Below are 22,062 nucleotides of genomic sequence, written 5' to 3'. Positions count from 1 at the left end.
ATTACATAGTATACAAAAGATTTTATGTTGGTGTTACACAAATGAAAAACTTGCAAAGAAGTCACTGCTACCTTCTGACGATAAGCTCAAGCCCAAAACCATTTATGGTACAATAAACACACATCAGAAAAACTTGTTGCTGGTTACAGTATTTGCTACAGTGTAATTTGGAAAAACAGCTGTAGTTTTCTCCAAGCAAAATGGATACTTAATGAGTAATTGATTACTTGGTTAGTTAAATCAACATAACAGGGCGAACTTGTTTCTTATAGGAGATTTAACTCGTAATTGTAATCATCTACAAAAAATGTGATGTTTGGGAATATGAAACTAAATTTTAAACAATTAATGTGCAATGTATCTCCCAAGTGGCCATAAAAAAGAAACATATAGTTTGATTATAGTTATTTATATTAAGAAATTACCTAATGCAGAAATGATTTCACACCAAAATTCCATTTGTTTCAGCTGAAACAACTTTTGGACAATGAAGTGGAGATTGTGTATGAGTGTAAAGTGTGCCGCAATTTATTTAGAAGCATGGCCAATATTATATCTCACAAGCGAGTGTACTGCAGACAGCAATACAGTGAAGCTTATTACTCCTTTAACAAAAGACATACGGTATGACATATCTTCAGTTTTTTGAAACCACAAGTTTTTTGATAAGATTTTATCTGATTAAAAAAGATAAGGATGTAATTGTCTTCTTCAGCCCTGTTTGACTGGATTGAGTATAAATTTTCACTCTTCTCAATATAAGTACGCATATGTTGCCTCTCTTATTCCTGTCAGCACTGTGATATTATAATTTAAATTCTATTAGAATACTGTGCTCAAAGGGGAGGGGAGGGGGTCAGGGTTGATAAGTTGTGTAGAACACGTTTTGCTCGTCTGTGTGTTACGTGTGGTTAGTCTCAAGTAAAGTGTGGTAGAGATCTTGTTCCTCCCCTGTAATCTTGGTTGGGGTGACAGCATGATCTCTAGCATGGGCTGAAGTCAAGGTTATATTGAAAGGTGAAATTTAAGTAGCAAGTTATAGAAGGCAGCAAATGTGAATGCAAAATAAAGGTTGTGGCAACAGAGACTGACATCAATGTTTATGGCGTATTTCACACACCTTTCTTCTGAAAAAATCAGACTGCAAGGGAAATATAGCAGAGGTGGATTAGATAATGGACAAGCCTCACATGAGTACTTTGGAGCTTATTAAGTATTTGTGTTCCGCATAAAATACAAAGAATGTAGGGATTGGTCTCTCTATAAATCTTATCAAAGTCTCTCAATTTTTATGATTTTCAGACAAATTTTCAGGCTAGGCATTAGTCATAGCATTCCACTTGTGTCCATAGTTAGCTTGTTGTATTTAGAATAGTAGTGATATTTTTGACATATCTTAATTTAATATTACAAGAGTAATCAAAAACAGTTTGTTGCGTAAGTGATTTGTGGAGTTAATGTGTGTCAAAATGTAATATAAAGGAAGGTAGGGTAAATATTTCGCTGCAATGATGGTGTAAGTCAGTATAGTTAACATTTAAAATATTTTAAGTTTATGAATACACATTTACTCAGTTTCACTATTGCTTGATTAATGTTGTTCGTATGTTTATAATATATTGAACGATTTGTGATTTGCAACTTTATATTATGACTATCATTATTTATTGTATTGGAGGTCCCCTCAGCTTTACTTTTATCATGAAGATATATTTATTTTATTTCTTTTTATGCTCATTCTGTACTTCGCCAATAGAATGGGCATGGGATGAAATCATAACATGACTTTCATGTGAGAAGTCTAATAAAGATTCCTGTGAAACCAAATCTCTGTCATGGGCATGACTGGAAATATAATCTTAATGAAGCTATTGATTAATTAGTCCCCTTTATTACAACTTTTCACTATTTTCATTGATCTAGGGCCTACAGCTGTGACAAACTGTTTAAGTGATAACATTTGGTACAACTTTACAGGGGCTGTCCACACTTAACTTGGAAGTATATGTTGGTAAACCTTGGTAAATCATGTCACAAGTGAGCATGCACAGCATACGGATGGCCCCTCTTAAAGTTTGGCCTTGTATGCCGACTGTAACTGTGAGCTTTACATTATTTGTTGTACTATTGTACAGTTTCAGCCTTAAACCATTTTTCAGGCATCAATACATTTGTCAACAATTCACTGTCCATCCAGAAAAGTAGCGAAACTGATTTTATTTCTGCTGTAGAACTGATGTCAGTGTGATACAGTGGCAGCTTGACCTGACAACTGTAAACTACAGATATGCATTTGACCAGACTGTTGTCAGCAGGCAGTGTAGAGTAGTGGACAAGCAAATGTAAAGTGTCAGCATTGTTGTCACAAAGCATATTGGAGCAACATCTCTAAATATAGTGTTCAAGATGTTCTCCAGAACGTTTTAAAGAAGAGAAAAGTATGTGCAACGTTTGACCAGCACGTCTTGACTCCCAAAGAAAGATGATGACATGTGAATGACTGCCGTGACTCAATTGAAATGTAAAACTTGGACAATTCTCCACTGGAAAAAATCATTGTGGATGATTATACTTGGTGTTATCAATACAGACCTATGAACAACATTCCAAAGGAGGATTTTTCTGACAGTTTCAGATGGTTGTGTGAATGTTCTGTGCATTGTACTCAAGTGGAGGGAAATTGTGTAGAACACAAGGCATAACTGCCATCTTAACGATTCTCTATTTTTTATTAGGCCTAATCCAGTCTCAAAACTTTTTGGACTGATGGGATACATTTTCAAAAATCAGTGATGGTACATTTTGGCATACTAGTCTCTTGCACATACTGTATTTGAAGAGAGTTACCAGCCGTTATACTTCTACATCTACATCCACACTCTGCAAACCACTGTGAGGTGCACTGCACAGGGTACATCCCATTGTACCAGTTATTAGGATTTTTTCATGTTCCATACACGTATGGAGTACAGGAAGATTGATTTTTTTTAAATGCCTTTCTGCATGCACTAGTTATTCTAATCTTGTCCCCACGTTCTCCTTGTGACCAATACATAGGAAGATAGTAACTGTTCTCGAAAGAACAGATACCATTGATGACCATGCAGCTTCTCTAGAATAAATGGTAATTAATTGAAACCCTCAGCTACCGACAGATGTTCTTATACCTCAATGGAGACAGTTGAAAATGTGTGCCCCGACCGGGACTCGAACCGGGATCTCCTGCTTACATGGTAGACGCTCTATCCATGTGGGCCACCGTCATCTGTGTGAATGTGCACAGGTTGCCCAAACTCTTACGAGAATTGTTACCTTAATGGGCGCGAGTAATGAGTGGATGGGCAAATATCTATTGGGTACATTACGTATGTAGATTGTGGGCAGTTGGGAATGTGGGTCTCACGGGAAGTGTGCAAGGGATAAGTCCCTGTAGTTGCGCTATTCATCTGTGTCGTCGATGGCTCAGATGGATAGAGCATTTGCCATGTAAGCAGGACAGGGGTTTGAGTCCCAGTCGGGGCACACATTTTCATCCGTCCCTATTGAGGTATATCAACAACACCTGTTGACAGCTGAGTGTTTCAATTAATTATCAATACATAGGAGATTTTAATATATTCCAAAGTCATCATTTAAAGCCGGTTCTTGATACTTTGTTAACATACATTCTCAGGACGGTTTACATCTTTCTTCAAGAGTCTTCCAGTTAGTTCCTTCAGTACCTCAGTGACACTCTTCTATGGATTAAACAAATCTGTAACCATCTGTGCTGCCCTTCTCTGCATATGTTCAGTATCCCCTGTTAGTGCTATCTGGTACAGGTCCACCGAGCAAGGTGGCGCAGTGGTTAGCACACTGGACTCATGTTTGGGAGGACAGTGGTTCAATCTCGCGTCCGGCCATTCTGATTTAGGTTTTCAGTGATTTCCCAGTGATATGCTCCAGGCATATGCTGGGATGGTTCCTTTGAAAGAGCACGGCCGACTTCCTTCCGCGTCGTTCCCGAGACCGATGACCCCTCTGTCTGGTCTCTTCCCCCACAACAACCCAACAACAACCCAATGGTACGGGTCCCACATACTTGAGTAGAATTCTAGAACCAGTCATCTGAATGATTTGTAAGTAGTCTCCTTTGTAGACTGATTGCACTTCTCCAATATTTTACCAATAAACTGAGGTCTACCACCTGCTTTACTGACTGAACAAATGTGATCATTCCATTTCACGTCTCTACAAAGTGTCACACACAAGTACTTATATGAGTTGGCTGATTCCAACTGTGACTCGTTGATATTATATTCATAGTATGGTACATTACATTTTTTCGTTTTGTGAAGTGCACAATTTTAATTTTCTGAACATTTAGAGCAAGTTGCTAATCTCAGCACCACTTTGAAATCTTATCAAGAGCTGACTGGATATTTATGCAGCTTCTTTCAGATAGTGCTTGATTATAGGTAATTGGATCATCTGCAGAAAGTCTGAGGTTACTGCCAATATTGCCTGCAAGGTCATTAATGTATAACTTGACAACAAGGGTCCCAGCACACTTCCCTGGGGCACACCTGAAGTTACTTCTACTTCTGATGATGACTCTCCATCCATGATAACATGCTGTGTCCTCCCCACCAAAAAGTCCTCAATCCAATCACAAATTTCACTTAATACCTCTTATCATGGAACCTTTGACAATAAGTGTAGATGTGGTACTTTAGTCAAACACCCTTTGGAAATCAAGAAATACTGAATCTACCTGGTTGCCTTGATCTAAAGTTTTCTGTACTGTATCTCATGTGGGAACAGTGCAAGTTATGATTTATAATTTAAAATTATGTCTATTACCAAATAGCATTGCACTCAAATTGTACATCATCACTGTACAGTAATTAACGTAAGCGTGACTCTAAAGAAAATACAATATTTTCTATAGTGCCTTGCCCACATCAATTAACACTGACCACGCACCTGCCTTGAAACATATGTTGATAATAGCTACTGTTTTTTTATTATGTTCTGTAGGTTCCATCAAGAAGGACAGCCCTCAGGGATGTGGAATGAGTCAATGTATAAATTAAAAGAATATAGGCAACTCATAGAAACTAAATAATTACACTGCATTAACAACAATCTATCACCATATTGCTTAATTTTATTGGTGCTTAACACCAACTAAATGTAAGCTAGTAAATTAAAAGGAAAGTCAGTTCTATGGGGGGAAAACCTTACGCTTCCTCAAGTTGCTGTTATCTCATATTGGTAGCTTAATATTTAGTTGTTTATTGCTGCTGCTTCCAATCTAGCTAATAGAACTTTTCAGTCCTTCAATAGCTTGTATAAGGAGAGGCTAGTGAGATACGTTTTTAACTACCTTTTGAATTACTAGAATGTCCATTCATTTGCTTTATTTTAAATGGGAGCTTGTCGAGTACGATAGTGGTAGTGTGTGTATACGAGATCTGTTTACAAAACTGTGGTACATTCATAATTTCACACTAGCGGTGTTTTGGAGCAAAATATGGTTGGTGTTCCTGCTCACACCTGTCTTTAATATGTAACTACCAGAGATTTTATTGTTGTATGTCTGTTAGTTATTGTTCATTTCCACATTGAGTAGAACGTTGTGTCATACAGTTTGCGAATTTGAAGATGCCAAAGTTATAGGAGCAATGCGTCTGCATTAAATTTTGTATGAAACTCAAGAAAATCTTCACAGAGAGATACCAAATGATGCAGGAAGCCTATGGTGTCAAGTGCTTAAGCTGCAGTTGGTGTTATGAATGATTCACATGACTTGAAAACGGCTTGTCTGAAGTTAAAGATGACTCTCGATCAGGATGCCCTTTGACATCTTCCGATGACTCTCGTGTCAGGAACATCAGTGAAATTGTTCATGTCATTCAAAGACTGACTGTCCAAGAGACTGCAGAAGAATGTACAATTTCAGTTGGATCATGTCATGAAATCCTGACACAGCATCTTGGAATGTGTTGTGTTGCCACCAAGTCTGTCCCATGGCTCCTGAGACAAGACCAGAAAGACCATCACCTCACAATATGTCAAGAACTTTTGGATTCACAAATGAGCATGAGATGTTCCTTAAGAGAATCATAACTGGTGATGAGACGTGGGTCTAGAGTAATGATGTTGAGACCAAGATTCAATCTGCACAATTGGTCAGGAAAGGTTCTCCAAGACTAAAAAGAGCTTGTCAGGTCAGGTCAAATATCAAAGCCATGCTGATAGTTTTCTTTGACTTTGAAGGATTAGGTCATCATGAATTTGTCCCAGAGGGACAAACTGTTAATCAGTGCTACTATCGGAATATTTTGTGACACCTGCGAGAAAATGTGAGAAGGAAATGGCCTGAAATGTGGCGAGACAAGTTGTGGCTCTTGCATCATGATAACGCACCTGCACATTCATCCCAGTTGCTGTGTGACTATTGCACAAAAAATGAAATCACTGTGCTGCTCGTCGTCCTTATTCTCCAGACGTGGCGGACATTTTTTGAGAATGCCATTGAAAGGGTGAAGATTTTCAATGACTGAGGAGACAAAAGAAAATTCACAAGCGGCACTTTGCGTGATCCAGCAAATGGCATACCAAAACTTCTTTCGGAAGTGGAAACGGCATTGGGGGTGGTGTATCAGTTGTGGAAGAGAGAGTATTTCAAAGGAGACCATACACAATAAGTAAAAGTTAAGCATAGAAAAATATTGTGGACAAAGTTGCTCCCTAATTGGAAAGGTTTTTCCTACCCTTCACATACACTGACACCTTTCCCTTGTAAAGTGTGAGAGTTGTACATTACATATATCAGATAAGTGTAGATGACTGTAATGGGTGCATGTTTAGTATTGATGTCATGTTTCCAGTGTAAGATGATGAGAGAAGGTAGAGAGGGTGAAGCCCTGTGGCGGCACATAGCCATCCCAGGGGGCCACCATGCTTAACTACCTATCTGATAGATGGATCACCACCAATAGTGTTACATGCCCTCTGTCCGTGAAACACTGTGGAGATATTTGAAATTTAATCCAGGACATTGATGAAACATCTGATGATCAGGAACTTTACATGACCACCCTCCTCCCCTTTGCCGGAAAAGCAAAGGGAAAATTACTGACCATGTGTGGTATACCCGGGCAGTAACGTGGCATATGAAACATGATTCTTCAAATTTGCATGTGACTCACAATGAATGTTTACTGGGTACTGAAGAGCAGAAGAAGAAAAAATGGTCTCCACGATGAACCTTGATAACAGAAATAGTAAGAGTCAATCTGAACAAAATCCATCTCTGAGGAATTTCTCAAGAGACAAATGTAACAAGGAGACATGACTCTTCGGGAAAACAATCCACAGTGAAGGGGAAAAGTGTGAAACTCAGTGTGCAGTCGGATCGTTTACCGGAGATAAAGTTGTTCAACAGAGTTTTAAAGACTCTTCAAAACAAGAGCAATTATAGTTTGAACTCTTATCCCTGCTTGTAACATCACAGCAGAAATTTGAATGTTGAAACTTACTCTCTGCCTAAAGCTTGACTGTTGCCAAACCCACTGTACTTTATGTAAATTTATCCAAGTATCTCTCTTTGATATCCAATTTTCCACTCTCTCTTTGTGATACAATGACATTGATTGCTACACTGCTTTGTTTTGACGGTTTACTTCTCCATACATTGTTTCATGTGTCTTATTTCCTGCCTCTTCTTCTCTGCTTCATCTCATATCCCTCTCCCTATAAGCTGTTAATGTAATCTTCCTTCATTACACTTTGTAACTGTCCCCTGCCCACCTACCCTCCCACCCAATTACATACTACACCTTACATGTTTTTTGCTATGTTGTCCTGAATGACTTTGCTTTGTCATTTGCTCCCAAGTTTTTAAGTGTGTCTTTCATCCAGGTTCCTGACCTCTGTAAGGAGTCCATAGTTTTTTAATCTTATTTTCAGACATCTTTAACAATGAATTAGTTTTAATTTATTAGTGAGATATTCACAAACATTATCTCGCTGGGAGTTTCCAGATCTGAATTTAACTTGTGAGAGTAGTCATTGTATTAAACAAACATAAACTTTTTTGCTACAGTTAAGACACAGGAATTTTTCTTGGGAGAAGCAGGATTCGGATCCTCTCTTGCCACCCTGTTTTAGGTGTCCCTAAATCATGGCAAGTGAATGGTGGGGAGATTTCTTAAATGTAGCAGCAGCTTCTTCATCTTGGTTCAGTTGAGCTCCAGTTCTGTTTCTAATGACCTCACTGTCAGTAATACAGCAAAAATTAAATAATATAACATTGTATCAGTAATTGTACAATATATCAGATTACAGCATTGAAAGTGTGCTGAGAACATTTACATCAATAATGATTGCTTGAATTAGTATATATCGTATTACCAAAATATCTCCACAGATCAAAATAGTTGTGGAAGATACTGTCATGCACACAGTTGACAAGACATCCTACACTACAACTTTAAAACTGCAGTGCGTTGAGTTGAATAATATGATCCTCTTGGTTCCCCTGTTTGACAATTTATGTAGTTCTCACAGCTATCTAGGATAGCAGTTCATTCCAGAAATATAGGCACATCTGTCAGTGTCAGAAGTACCTTGCAGAGAAAAAACTACTGCAAAAATAAGTGAGAAACATGCATCATTTTATGTATACATGTGTATGTGTAGGTGTATGTGTATCATTTTAAGATTTCTTTTATTTTCAGATGGATGATTACACTGTGATAATACAGCCAGAACCAGTTGTTACAGCATCTTCTGAAAAAGAAAGTTGGAGTACAAGTGACAAAGCACCTTCTCATGAGAGTAATAATGAGGTTGTGGCATTGAGAGACATAAAAGCTACAGTGCCTCGTATTGTCAGTTCTTCAAAACCTAAGAAGGATTTAACTCAAATAATAGAAGAACTTTCTGATAAGAAAGGAATTAAAAATTTTAAGGAAACTGTTGCCCATTATTCAGCTTCCAGCCTATATGAAGATATTAACAGAAGTCTCATTTCAAGAGCTCAGCAACGCAAGCAGCACGCTATTCACCTGGAACCAACTGGAAGCTCGTCTGGTGTATTCCAGACCAAATTACATGCTACAACATCCACAACTATACAAGCAGAAAATATTGATCTCATGAAAGCTCAGGTATGTCTGCCTATAAATGTGCATGTTTTATTTCATTAGTGGTGACAAATTTCAAAGGAAATATACATTATCCACAGCTCAGCAGTTGGTCTCAGTGGTGATTTACAGTATATTCTCTCAGACCTTTATTACACACTCAAGATTTTGTAATGTTGTAATAAGTCTAGATCTGCACTTCAGACATTTGTACTATTATGTAAAACATGGGTAAATAAATTGAAATTCCCACGACAAAGAGAAAGAACCTGATAGTATTAGATTATAAAATCTTTCATAAACTTCTAGAGCCCGCCACGTCATTTAAATATCTAATGGTAATACCATGAAGCAGTAGGAAATGGGACAAGCGCACAAAATCAGTAGTAGTGAAGATAACTAGAAGGCTTCGATTTGTTGGGGGGGGGGGGGGGGGGGGTTGGGTAAGTGTAATGCAAACCACATTAAATGTTAGTGTGAACAATTCTAAGAGCAGGCTGTTGCTCCAGTATTTTATTTATTGAGTTGATGTGACCATAGCCATAAAATTAAGATATGCACTGCTAGGATTGTAACAGATCAGCAATGCCCATACATAATGCTCGGGGTACTTACACGAAAGCCTTTAGAAAATTAGTATTCAGTGTGCATTGTTCAACACTTTTATTTCTATCACTATATGTCTTGCAAAGTATCTGTGGAAACAAGGTAAGAGAAACTAGTGCACATTAGATTTGGAGTATAGAACTTTGCTTGCCTGCAGAATCCTGTCATCTGCATCATGTACTGTATTGTAGTCAGGCAAAAAGTAGCCATTTGGCTGAACATGAGACTTAAACAGCATCTTAAGCAGGGGTTTATCAGTTCAGTTTAATATGATAATACTTCATTAAATGACACAAAGATATCCAGATAGTTCCTTTCTTTACATATGCTAAGAATCGTGTAGTCTCTCTTCTGGGTTAGTTCCAGCAAATGGTAACAAAAATAGACTAACTTAAAACTGTGAAGGCATACTTACTGTGTACAGGTATACCCTGCAGGTAACTGATAATCATTTGCAGTACTATTTCTGAAATTCATTATCTATCACATTGTACGTATCTCCATATTACCAAAATGCACATAAATAGTACCCTAAAGTACAGGTTACAATCCTGAAAGCTTGACATTTCATATACTTTTGGGAAAAATACACTGTCACATTTGCAGAATGTGTGTCTGTGACAGTGAGTGACACAAATAATGCTGATAAGTAATGCATCACCTCAGATATGAGTATGTAAAACTGTATTTTGCTTTAGATTGAGAAGCACATGCACATGTTAGCAAGAGTTTCTGGTAATGGAGTAAGCTACTAGTGTAGTTAAGCCCAAGTTTGAATTATAAGTAGCAGCATGTCTGATCAAACAATGTTAATTTTGTTCAAGAAGTGTCTGCATTGTTTGAGAACTTTATTTCTAAGAATTACTCATTGTTAAAGATTTGGCTAATATCTAGCATATCATTTATCAGTTTATTGTGCATCTTGTAGTGTTGTCTCCTTACATTGGAAAGAATGACTAAAGCATAAGTGAAAATAAAGCAGGGTTACTTTTCTAATCAGCTCATCAGAATGTGGATTACACTCAATTTTGAAAATGACACCACATGACTACCATCCGTTTTTACACTAGTTTTTAAGCCATTCATGTTGTTATCTAGAAATCTGGAAATGGCCCTGACTACAGTCAAACAACTGGAAGCTGCTGTGAATGGGCATATTGCGAGTCATGAATCAGAGATACTGAAGGTACCTCAAGTGCCATCCTCTCCCATGGATCCTGTCTCCTCTACGTAAAGTATGGGATCTATCACTAACCATCCACTTGACTGTGAGTGTTGTGTCAGTGGTATGGCTAGATGCCCTTTGAAGGGGAGACAGAGACCAAGGAGAACTCAGGTTGTTATCTCTATCCCCCTAACCAACAAGTTTGAGGTGCTGTCTCCCACTGAAACCAAAATTGAGCCAGTGAGACTCACTTCACCTGTTGGGAAAACACTGTGTCCTGTGTCAAGAGAATTCAAACACAAAAGAGTAGGGTCTAGTCATCAGTAGTTCAAGCACACAGCAGATATGGGAGCCCTTAGGGAAGTGACAGCAAGGGATGAGAAGAAACAACAGGTGCTCTCTGTATGTTTGCTTGGGCCACTCATTAAACATATTGAAGAGGCTCTTCCATCAGTCTTTGAAGGAATGGGATGCAGCCAACTGCAATTGAGGTGCACATGTTACCTCTTATCTGGGCCTTAGTCACAGAGTTTCATTGAAGTTCACAAATTGCAGCATTGCCTGCAGAACTACTTGTGATCTACTGGTTCTGAGCCAAGTGGAAGGACTGAACCTGAGACTTTGAATGTTCTGTGGCAAATAACACGGTGATGTCGTGGACTTGGACCACAGGGCTGAGAATTTCAGGATCCCCCAAATGCTCAGGTGTGCCCTACACACCAGAAGCTGCAACCCAAACAGCTGACTGCATGTGGCGTGCACACAAGAGTTTTTTACATTAAGAATATTTCCGTCATGTTCAGATAGTGGACTAGAAGTATCAGTGTAAGATTCTTAGAAATGTTTCCTACTGATGATAGTATTTTAATCATCATGATTAACTGCCAAATCATATGCAACAAAGTGCCAGAGCTTGAAGTGATCTTAAAAAGCAATGATGGCCACACGGTGCTAGGTACAGAAAGCTGGGTAAAACCTGAAATTGATAGTGGTAAGATTTTTGGGGAAAATCTAACGTGTATATCATAAGGATAGGCTAATCGTAGATGGAAGTGGTGCATTTGTTGCATTTGTCAAGAAACACAAATCCATCAAGGTAAATATTGAAACAGCATTCAAGATTGTTTGGGTGAAACTTAGTGAAGGATGGGCACATAATATAATCAGAGCTTTGTATCGACTACAAGACTAATCTCCAGATGCAACCAAAAACAGCCTGCCTCACAGCTACAGCTGTCAGAGACAATGTTCATGTGTCTGTGAGCTGTTCTTGTATGAATGTGTGTGTGCTTTCTACTTAAGAAGAAAACCTTTTGGCCAAAAGCTCAAATGTTTAGTAGTCTCTTCATTGCACCTGTCTGTGACTCAACTCCTTCTCTGCATGGTGAGTAACAGTCTATCACGTTTGTAATATTGTTGCAACAAGGTGAGACAAATTAATGGGGTAAGTGATAAGATAACAAAGAAATGGTAAATTGAATAATTGTTAGGATGTAGAGAAATTAGAGCTTCTAAAACTAATTATTGAAAATGTATTACAGTTTGCAAGCTTTTGAAGCCAGTGGCTCTTTCTCTGGATAGGAGGAGGGGCCACAGGTTCCAAAAGCTTGCAAACTGTAATACGTTTTAATGTGTGTGTTCTCCTGCCGCTGTTTGAGGGGTAGATTTTTTTTTATTTTTATTTTTTTATTATTATATACATCCCGGTGTAAAACCTGTCCCATGCACCCTCCCACCACCACCTACTCCAGTCCCGTAACCTGGAAGGTGTACACAATCAAGGGCAGAGCCACGTGTGAAAGCACCCACGTGATTTACCAACTGACCTGCCTACACTGTGAAGCTTTCTATGTGGGAATGACCAGCAACAAACTGTCCCTTTGCATGAATGGACACAGACAGACAGTGTTTGTTGGTAATGAGGATCACCCTGTGGCTAAACATGCCTTGGTGCACGGCCAGCACATCCCTGTCAGAACTCCGGAGGTGGGAACTTGCCCTTCAGCATATCCTCTCTTCTCGCTATCCGCCAGGCCTCAATCTCCGCTAATTTCTAATTTCAATTTGCCGCGCGTGTGTGTGTGTGGGGGGGGGGGGGGGGGGGGGCGTGCACGCGAGTGCGTGCGTGCAAGCGTGCATTGTTAACAAAGGCCTTAATGGCCGAAAGCTGTAATTGTGAGAATCTTTTTGTTGTACCTATCTGTAACTCAGCATCTCTGCTATATAATGAGTGGCAACTTACCTTTCCTAATATTGTTACATTCCATCCTGGATTTCCCGTTGTATTAACAATAAAATGGACTATAGTTAAAATAGTCATACTGATAATAATAGGAACTACTCATGTATTACACAGAACACTATGAGCTGTGTATAAACCATGTGAAAAAAGGTTGTGCTTGCATGTCTGTTTATAGATAAATTATCTAAAAATTTTTGGACCATTGTTCCAGGAAAACAGCGATGAGTTATAACTTATTTAGTAAACATAGTTATGCTCACATATAAGTTGTTAATTTTTATTTTTAGATGATTGGTTCCAATCTTCTAAAGAGATTGTCATCAGGAATGTTGATCTGATGATGATCTACGTAGAAGATTGAAACTGGTCATCTAAAAATAAAAATTAAAATTAAACCTTATATGCAACCATAACTATGTTTACTAAATAAGAGAAATTATCCCTTGTTCTTCTTTGATAAATGTCATTTGATTATTTTAAGTAGTTACAGTAGTTCTGGTGAAATATGTGAAAATGTAGAGCATCAATAAATAGCATGTTTGTCATGACTTACATTGTTGTATAAATATGAGTTAAGAATCATCATCTATAAAAGACAGGTTAATTTTTAACTATGATGTATGGGATGAACTGTATTTACAAACCGCCTGTGTGTGTTATAATATCACAAAACACTATTGTTGATTGCCAGGTCAGATTCATTTAAAGCCAGTTCTAAACTTCATCCTCCAGACAACTGAGAAAACTATGTGCTACAGGAATTAATTGCTACTGTGTGCCATTAATTTGCACAATTTATGAAGGAGTTGCATTAACTTAGAAGCTGAATTATTTCATCTATTAGAAGTTGTTTAAATTGTACATTAGCAGCAAATTTGCATTTGAAAGTGTAGACTTACCTGATAGAAACAAGGCCCCAAATATATGGCAGTAAGTTACGTAACATTCAAACATACATTTTCCCTGGGAAAATGGTGACTACCAAATTTTGCTGTATTTTTACAGAGACAAAAGTGACTGTTCAGTATTTGTACAAGGAGACAAAATTCTGATGACTACAGATAGATACATTTAAAAGTGGAAACAATTATTGTAAGTGTTGAAACAAAAAGTTCTTTTCTCAGGGAGGACAGAGGGATAAGGAGGGGAAGGTCACTCAGAGCCCAAGTTGAAAGGGACAGAACTATTGTGAGGATGGGAGGAGACAAAGATAAGAGCCAGTCTGTCTTGTAATGTTACAGTTCTCCTGAGAAACTTTTTCTTTTGGTAAAATATTAAGTATACTATTATGATTTATTTTATATTTGTCTTTGTAGGTAATTGAACTGCAGCACATGGTGCGTGAAACTGAAGCTGTTTTGGATGAAGAAGGGAGGATTGTGCAGATAAAGGGATCCTGTAATGGGCCAGCAGCATCTCCTAGCAAAGAAACAACTGCTGTTTTAAGTCCAACTAATAGCACACCTGAAACAAAAGACACTCATGTTTGCTCTCAGTGTAAGTATTTGTTAAGAAATCTTTTTTTATCTTGTGGTTGCCATATGGTTCATATTATTGAAATTGGTAAGCTAAATTTCAAGTGATTTATCTTCGGTAATGAGGAAGTACATGACTAAAATGTGTAAATATTAATAAATCCCTAAGTGACATTACTACACATGGACAGAGAGTAATTTTAATTTTTTATATTTGCAACTGACCTAAGTGGACTGACACTGGGCAGTTTCACACGGTTTATTTACTGTGGAACCCACATTCTGTAGATTCAGAGTATCAATGGAAACACATATCATGATGATGAATGTTAGAGACAGATGTCAACTGAAACAAACACATGCCACTATAAATTAGATCTTGATTGCATGTCACAGGATGTAATGAGATAATACCATGTTTTCTTAATGACATAATTCTATAGTTTCTTAAAAAACCAAATGTGTATCACTATGATGAATGACATTCCAGAACAAGTTACAAGTGATGGTTCCAAAGATGGGTGATAGGTCACAATTCACAAGAGAGTGATGCGTCGATATGGTTGATTTCTCTGCTCATAATCCAGTGTTTATATACAAACACTGACATTGCTGTGGCAATAAACTTTGGAATTATCAGTTTTAAATATTGAAAGGAATAAAGACAACAACTTACCATAAAGTTGAAATGTTGAGCTGTTGATAGGCATATAGGCACATAAACAAGACTATTGGCCACTCGATGACGTAATTCTATGACGGGTTACTCCCCTTCTCTTTTCAATATTTGTATTCCATCATGGAGAGCCCATTATCATACAAATATCAGTTTTGTTTCATGTGAAGCAAAATGGGTCCCACAGAGACTACATTCCACAGCAGAATACAATTTGTGTTAATCTAGTCTTCAAGAAATTAAAGAAAGAATGATTTATGTGTGAATGTCAGTTGGAGAGGGACAAAAAACAATGTAATCCTAAGAACTTCAAAATAAGAAAAAGTTTACATGTTGCTATGCTACAATTTGTCATTTACTGAAGCCTTTTGCAACATGTGTCCTTGATTGTACCCACACCTGCAGATCCATTTTCTAGTTCTGTTGACTCTTATTTTTGTAGAGCGCTCTCTCTCTCTCTCTCTCTCTCTCTCTCTCTCTCTCTCTCTCTCTCTCTCTCTCTCTGTGTCTGTCTTAAAAAACAACCATTAAGGCTTAAAATATCTGCATATCTCTCACTGAAAGTGACGGGCAAAATCCGTGAGGATTAAGGCCTGACAGAAAGAGGAACATTGACTTTACAAGAATGACCTAAAACTGATTTGTCTCTTTTTCATTGTAAACAATTAAAAGATTAATATTCCACATTATACCATATGACATAGAATCAACTACTTTGAGATATCACAGATGCTGTATCCTAGTAAGAAAATATTTTTGGTTCTTTTTCACTTCTCTGTATCTTTTTGAACTAATGTGCACGTAGTGAGCTTTTTTTTCTGGCATTCGTTCATGGTGTGATTATCATAACTGAAAGTTAAAGACTATTTAAACAATTTGTTTATTGTGTCACCTAAGAAATAGGACAGGGTGAATTGCACTGTAAAAAAACTAAACTGTCATTTTTTTTTAGTTCCGTTATCAGAATTACTTGACACTTTTTCTAGTTTCTACCATTGACAAACATTGACAATTTCTCTCTGTAATTATAATACAGAACTTTGATCTTGTCTATGATTATATGTAGTTTCCATAAGTTGAATTCCTCAAATACTGACTTAGTAGAATGCATGTATGTATGTATGTATGTATGTATGTATGTATGTATAGTCAGTGGGATTCCTGAGCTACAAGGTGCTTTTAATCTATGAAAGAGAATTAAGTAAAAGGCTGCAGAATCGGCGTATTCTCTGATAGAGAAAATAGTTACGTGGTTGAGATGGACTTCTCTTGCCTGAGACAGATTAAGTATTTTTAGACTTGTTGCAGCAGGCAAGAATCATTTATAGCAACTTGAAACAAAAATTAACAGAAAATACTGTAGATTTGAAAGATTCAGACTCAGAGATGTGTTACTGAACTTCGTACAGTGAATAAAGCATCTGAATTTCTTAATCAACTTCTCAGCCTTATTGTCATATTTTGGGCAGCAAACTTTTCATTCAGTCTGCTCCTAGCAACTTTCAGTAGGTAATGTTGTTGACTTTTATCATACTATGAAGTAATCATTGTCTGATCACATATCAAGAGGTTAATTGTATCAAAAGAAAAATTCAATCAAGAAAACTGTAAAATTATAAAACAGAATCGCTGGTATTAGTAGAATTCTTTGTACTGCTGATAACACACATGAAACCCTACTCCAGGACAGATCAATCAAAAGGTGGATCCATGTCATCATGGGAACTGAGTGACATGCTCTGTCTTTCCAGCTTCCCCAGTCTATCCCCCTTCTTCTCTCAGGGGGGGGGGGGGGGGGGGGGGACTACAGTTCCAAAAGCTAGGATAGTTTTTGTACTTTCATATTTATCTATCAGCAATACTAAGAATTTCACCTCCTTAAGTTACTAACCGGCCAGTCATTCTGTCTTATAATGTCATATATCAATACAAGTTATCGACAACAGAAATGAATCGGTGTTTAAAGGACTTTAGTAAAAATTACTCGCCATTTCCTAGAAAATTTTTGTGCTCATCCTGATCGATAGTGTGGAGTAACTTTTCCTTCCTATCAGGAATTATTCATCACAAACTTTCTTTTTCCACTTCAGTATACTTTCTTCTGTTCAAGGAGTTCCAAAAAATGCAAATGCTAGAGAGTAAAGCATGTTCTTAAATTTTTTATCTATCTGACACCTGTCTCAGTCTTTCATAGTCCGTAAACAGGGTATGGGTCCTTCCCTATCACTAATATTGTTTGTATCCATTTATCCTGTTGGAATATCTAAGTAGGTCAAAATAAATTTGTAATTACATTGGCCGGCAAAGAAGTTGAGCACCCAAAAGACATGGTTCGATGTCAATGTAACTTTACCCACCACTGGCAGGGACCTTAGTGATTAGAGTTGCAATTCTCTTTGACATGTAAAGTGGCCACCAAAATGCATTAGTGATGTTAATATTTAGTGTTGTTACCAGGCCAGGTAGGAAAAATAAGGGGTATGAACAGAGCTAGATATTGAGTGATCACCATATAGGACATGGGGTTGCTGCATACTCATGTGAGACAGCGTTATCAGCATCTGACTTGTGTTTAAAGGGGGCTTTGCTGTGAGTCTTCTTTTGGCCAGCTGGTCGAATACTGCAATATCCAGATCGTGGGATATTTGGATGTGACAGTGGCCTGGTGATGGAATACAGCGGAGCACAAGGGCACGCATGCTCGTCATGGGGGTTCTGGTTGACCACATCTGACCACCACAAGAGAGGATCACTGTGTTGTGCACCGAGCACATTGTAAACGCCCTCACATCTATGTCTTTCATCCAAGAACAAATTTTGGATTCCCGACAACTCTGTATGTCATCTCCCACCATTGGCCAGCTTAGTAACTGCAGACTATGGACTTACTGTCCCCTGCATAGGCTGCCATTAACACCACAACACAGACAGCAGTGTCTGGAGTGGTGCTGTGATGGAGAGGCCTGGAATTCTGATGAGTGGTCTCATATTGTGTTCAGTGATTGTGTTTCTGCACGACCTCGAATGACCAACATTGGGAATTACAGTAGTGACCTGGTGAGATGTTCTGTTCTTCTGTGTTTTGGAGAGGCACAGCAGAGTTATTTATAGCAGCATTGTGTGTGGAACTATCTGGTATGACTTCAGGTAATGACTGGTAGTACACTCACAGCACAACAGTATGATATGGACATCCTGCTTGCTCATACTCTCATGCAACAATATTGTGGTGCTGTTTTTCAGCAGGGCAATGCTCGTCCACACATGGCATGTATTTCTGTGAACTGTCTCCGTGAATCTGAGACGCTGCTGTGGCCAGCTATATCCCTAGATCTGTCCCCTACAGAACATGTGTGGACCAGTTAGGATGAGAACTTCATCCCAGTGCCAGTATCTGTGATATCAAGGACCAGTTACAACAGTTGTGGGCCTGCTTGGCTCAACAAGGATAAAATGGTTTTAGGAAACTCTCCCTAACCAAAGCAGTGCATGCATCCACACCAGAGGGGGTGCAATGTCATACTAATAAGTGGGCTCAAACTGCCATGTTCTTTGTAAATTTGACTATGTATTGTAGTCACTGAAATAATATCACGTACCATCTCAAACCATGATGTTTCATTTAACTTCCTCCTCTCCTTCTGATTGACTAACTTATTATACAGATAGAATTATTTGAGTAAAGGAGTTTTCAATTTATTGCTTTTGCCACCGAGATTTGCTTCATAAATTACTAAAAAATATTTTGTGTGACTTGCATAGTTTGTGGTCTGTTTATCAGACTCCTCTTTCTCAGTAGCTTTTTGGATGCAGAAAATTGCTACTCACAGCCACCTTTTTAACAGAAGATAGAAGTATATTGGCTTTTCAGTGGATTTCAGTCAATTATGGGTTCAGAACATTTCAGGCTGGTATATTGCATGGGTGTTGGACACCTCTCAGCAGCATCAGTGTAATTTATGGCTTGTGCAGTATTGGACCAAATCCTCCAACCTGTTGTGCAGCTGAACAGTCAGTATTCTGAAATAGGTTTGTCTTTCAAGATGATAATATTTGAGCACACTGCTTCCACCTTGCGGAGTCTTTCGTGCAGAAGACAGGAATTAAATGAATGAAATGGCCTACAGTACCTGCGGACATGAACACGAATGACATGCCTGGAACCACTTCAAACTTGCAGTGCATTGTCACAAGAACCCTCCTCACACACTGAACCCTCCTCACACACACATCGTCACAGGATGGTCACAACCAAAAACTGGATAGGCTTGAGCAGGAGATACTAGTTTCAACTAATGGATGGCATCAGTTTTCCATGTTTAAAAAATACAGAGCATGAAATAAAAACAACAGATTGTAATGCAAAATAGAGCTTTCTGAATGCCTGATGCCTGTAATTGTAACAATATCACAAGTAATGTGGAAACGTCCTGTGGCATCTGCATTCATCCTACAAATGATCAAATAGTTATGGACAGAAGTTATTAAGCTAAGTCATAGCATTGCTTTATCTTTCTTGTATTGTTTGTAAGTAAATATTCTTTCAAAAACACTATGACACTAATAGGTGAATTTTGCTTTCCTCCCAGTCTGCAGTGTGTGGTAAGCTAAAATATCTTTCATGGCACGTAATTCTACTTATAGAGTAAATTACATTTCAATTTTTTTTTAAAGCAGATCCCTGAAACTGTGTCTAGCCTTATCTTGAAACTTTTATTATCCGTATCATGTGATCAGACATTGTCAAACAGCTGGAGAGAAGTACAATTTGGTTTTGGGTCCCAGTCTTTCGATTTTACAGTTTCCACACTCAAACATTGTAATTTCTCTCTGCTCCTCTTAAAATGGAATATCTCACTCTACAAGTTTTATAAAATAATGTGAATTTCTCCATGCTGTAAAATTTACCTTCTTATTCTTCAAAGTGGTCACCATCAATGGTGTGACATTCCCTCTCCCAATAAGACACTGTGGAGAGGTTTAGAAGTTAGCTGCAGGCATTAGTGGAAAGTTTTGTGATTAAGAGCGTCAGACCATCACCTCTCCTCTCCTTGCCAGCCAAATATGCTGGCAAAAATTTGTTCTTGAGAAGTATCACATGAGTCTGTTTTAACAGTCTTGACTGGGGATGCAGGTTACACTGAGAAAAATGATGCCTTGGTTAAGGCACTGGGCTCCAGTTTTAAAAGAACCACATCGCCATTTGATCATTCCAACTAGATTTTATGCAGTTTTCCAAAATCATTTTAAAATCAATACCATAATGGTTTGTTTAAAAATGCTGGGATTGATTCTTATTCTTAACTTTCTTCACCCAAGCTATTTCTTTCCCTAAAGATCTTCATTTTGCCATTCTTTTGACCTCTTAATGTCAGGTGGTGCCCTTTGGTACATATCCCGAAACTTCATTTTCATTCTCATTATGGAATTTATTTCTACAGTAACAAACTTATGATTTTCCCTGGACTGACACCACCTTGAATAGCTCCCTTATTGCATTTGGGGATATTTGGACTAAAATAGGCAGAAATCTGAACCTTGCAAAATAGGCACAAGTTAAGAAAGAAATATCCACATAGTTTTAATATAATTCCAAAATCAGGACATTTCAGTCTAAATATTCCAAATGTTCAGTTCCTGACTGTAAAAGACTTGACACGGTGCTTTTTGTTGTATTTTATAAAATACTTTATAACAAATATACAAGATGCTTAGATGTTGCTCCATGTCCATTATTACTGTTGATGTGTTGTATGTATAAAATCATTAAATCATTCACTTGCCTCATTTTAAAAGAATTGCAACATATGTAACATATTTGGCAGAAAGTGTATCACAACAGACTCAATCTGTCCACAAGCACTTGATTTCCGGAACAATGTCTTTTTTTTTTTTTTAAAAAAAAAAGCCAAACCAGCACATGTAATTTACACATATAATGTATCTTACAGGTGGCTCAAGATTTTCTACTCGAAAAACGCTTGGACACCACATGAAGTCCTTGCATACTGCGTACAGATTATGTTATCCGTGCCCATGTTGCAAGAACACTTTCAGCAACAGTTGGAGTGTCTATCGACATCTGTACAAGGGTAAGAAAAATTTGATTATTCATTGGGAAAAGCATGAAAAGTTCCTTAAAAACAGTACATACAATTTTTGAGTAATTAACACTGTATATCAAACAGAGTTTATACCTATGATACCATTCAAATTCAATAGCATTTTTTGAAAACTGACAACCTCTGACTAACTTGTTACAAGTACCTCACATAAAGCATTCAGCTGTACCCTGATACAATAATGAGGGGGAGGATGTTAGGGGAACATGTAAGGGAGACAAATAGAAAAGTGGTACAGATACATGCCTATTAGTTTGGAATGGAATTCACAATTGGAAGGTTATATAAGTAGAAAAATGCAAAGTGTTTGCGGCAAGGGAGAGGAAGGGAGAATTGATGGGATGTGGGTAAAGACTATGGAAGTAGGAACTATGGAAGTAGATATACTGTGAAGAACCTTTTTTTATATTCTATTTTTTTATTTTTCATTTTTAAGAATATTCTGAAGAAAGAACATGCAACAAAAATGCAGTATAGAATATGAAGCAAAAAAAAAAAAATCTCCCTGACTGACACTGTTAGTACAGAAGTGAGATTTCCAACCACACTCGCAACCTTTGTATGATTGTTTGTGCAGGAACAAGGCCCAAGATTTTAGTGTTCATAAATGCTGTTTTAAAAAAGATGAGAGGTTTTTTTATA

General features: G+C 37.8%; 1 protein-coding gene across 2 annotated transcripts in view; it reads left to right on the top strand.

Moving 5' to 3' along the window:
• The window catches only part of LOC126161619 (uncharacterized), a 63,184-nt gene that overhangs the window by 1,496 nt on the left and 39,626 nt on the right, over nucleotides 1-22,062 (top strand). For both annotated transcript variants that reach the window (XM_049917576.1, XM_049917575.1), the window contains 4 exons: nucleotides 469-624; nucleotides 8,727-9,158; nucleotides 14,464-14,644; nucleotides 21,250-21,390. In XM_049917576.1, coding sequence (XP_049773533.1) covers nucleotides 469-624; nucleotides 8,727-9,158; nucleotides 14,464-14,644; nucleotides 21,250-21,390 — 910 coding nt within the window. The remainder of the gene's footprint in view (nucleotides 1-468; nucleotides 625-8,726; nucleotides 9,159-14,463; nucleotides 14,645-21,249; nucleotides 21,391-22,062) is intronic.

The sequence above is a fragment of the Schistocerca cancellata genome, chromosome 2, assembly GCF_023864275.1.
Source record: "Schistocerca cancellata isolate TAMUIC-IGC-003103 chromosome 2, iqSchCanc2.1, whole genome shotgun sequence".
NCBI lineage: Eukaryota > Metazoa > Arthropoda > Insecta > Orthoptera > Acrididae > Schistocerca > Schistocerca cancellata.
This window is presented reverse-complemented; position numbering and strand designations above follow the sequence as displayed.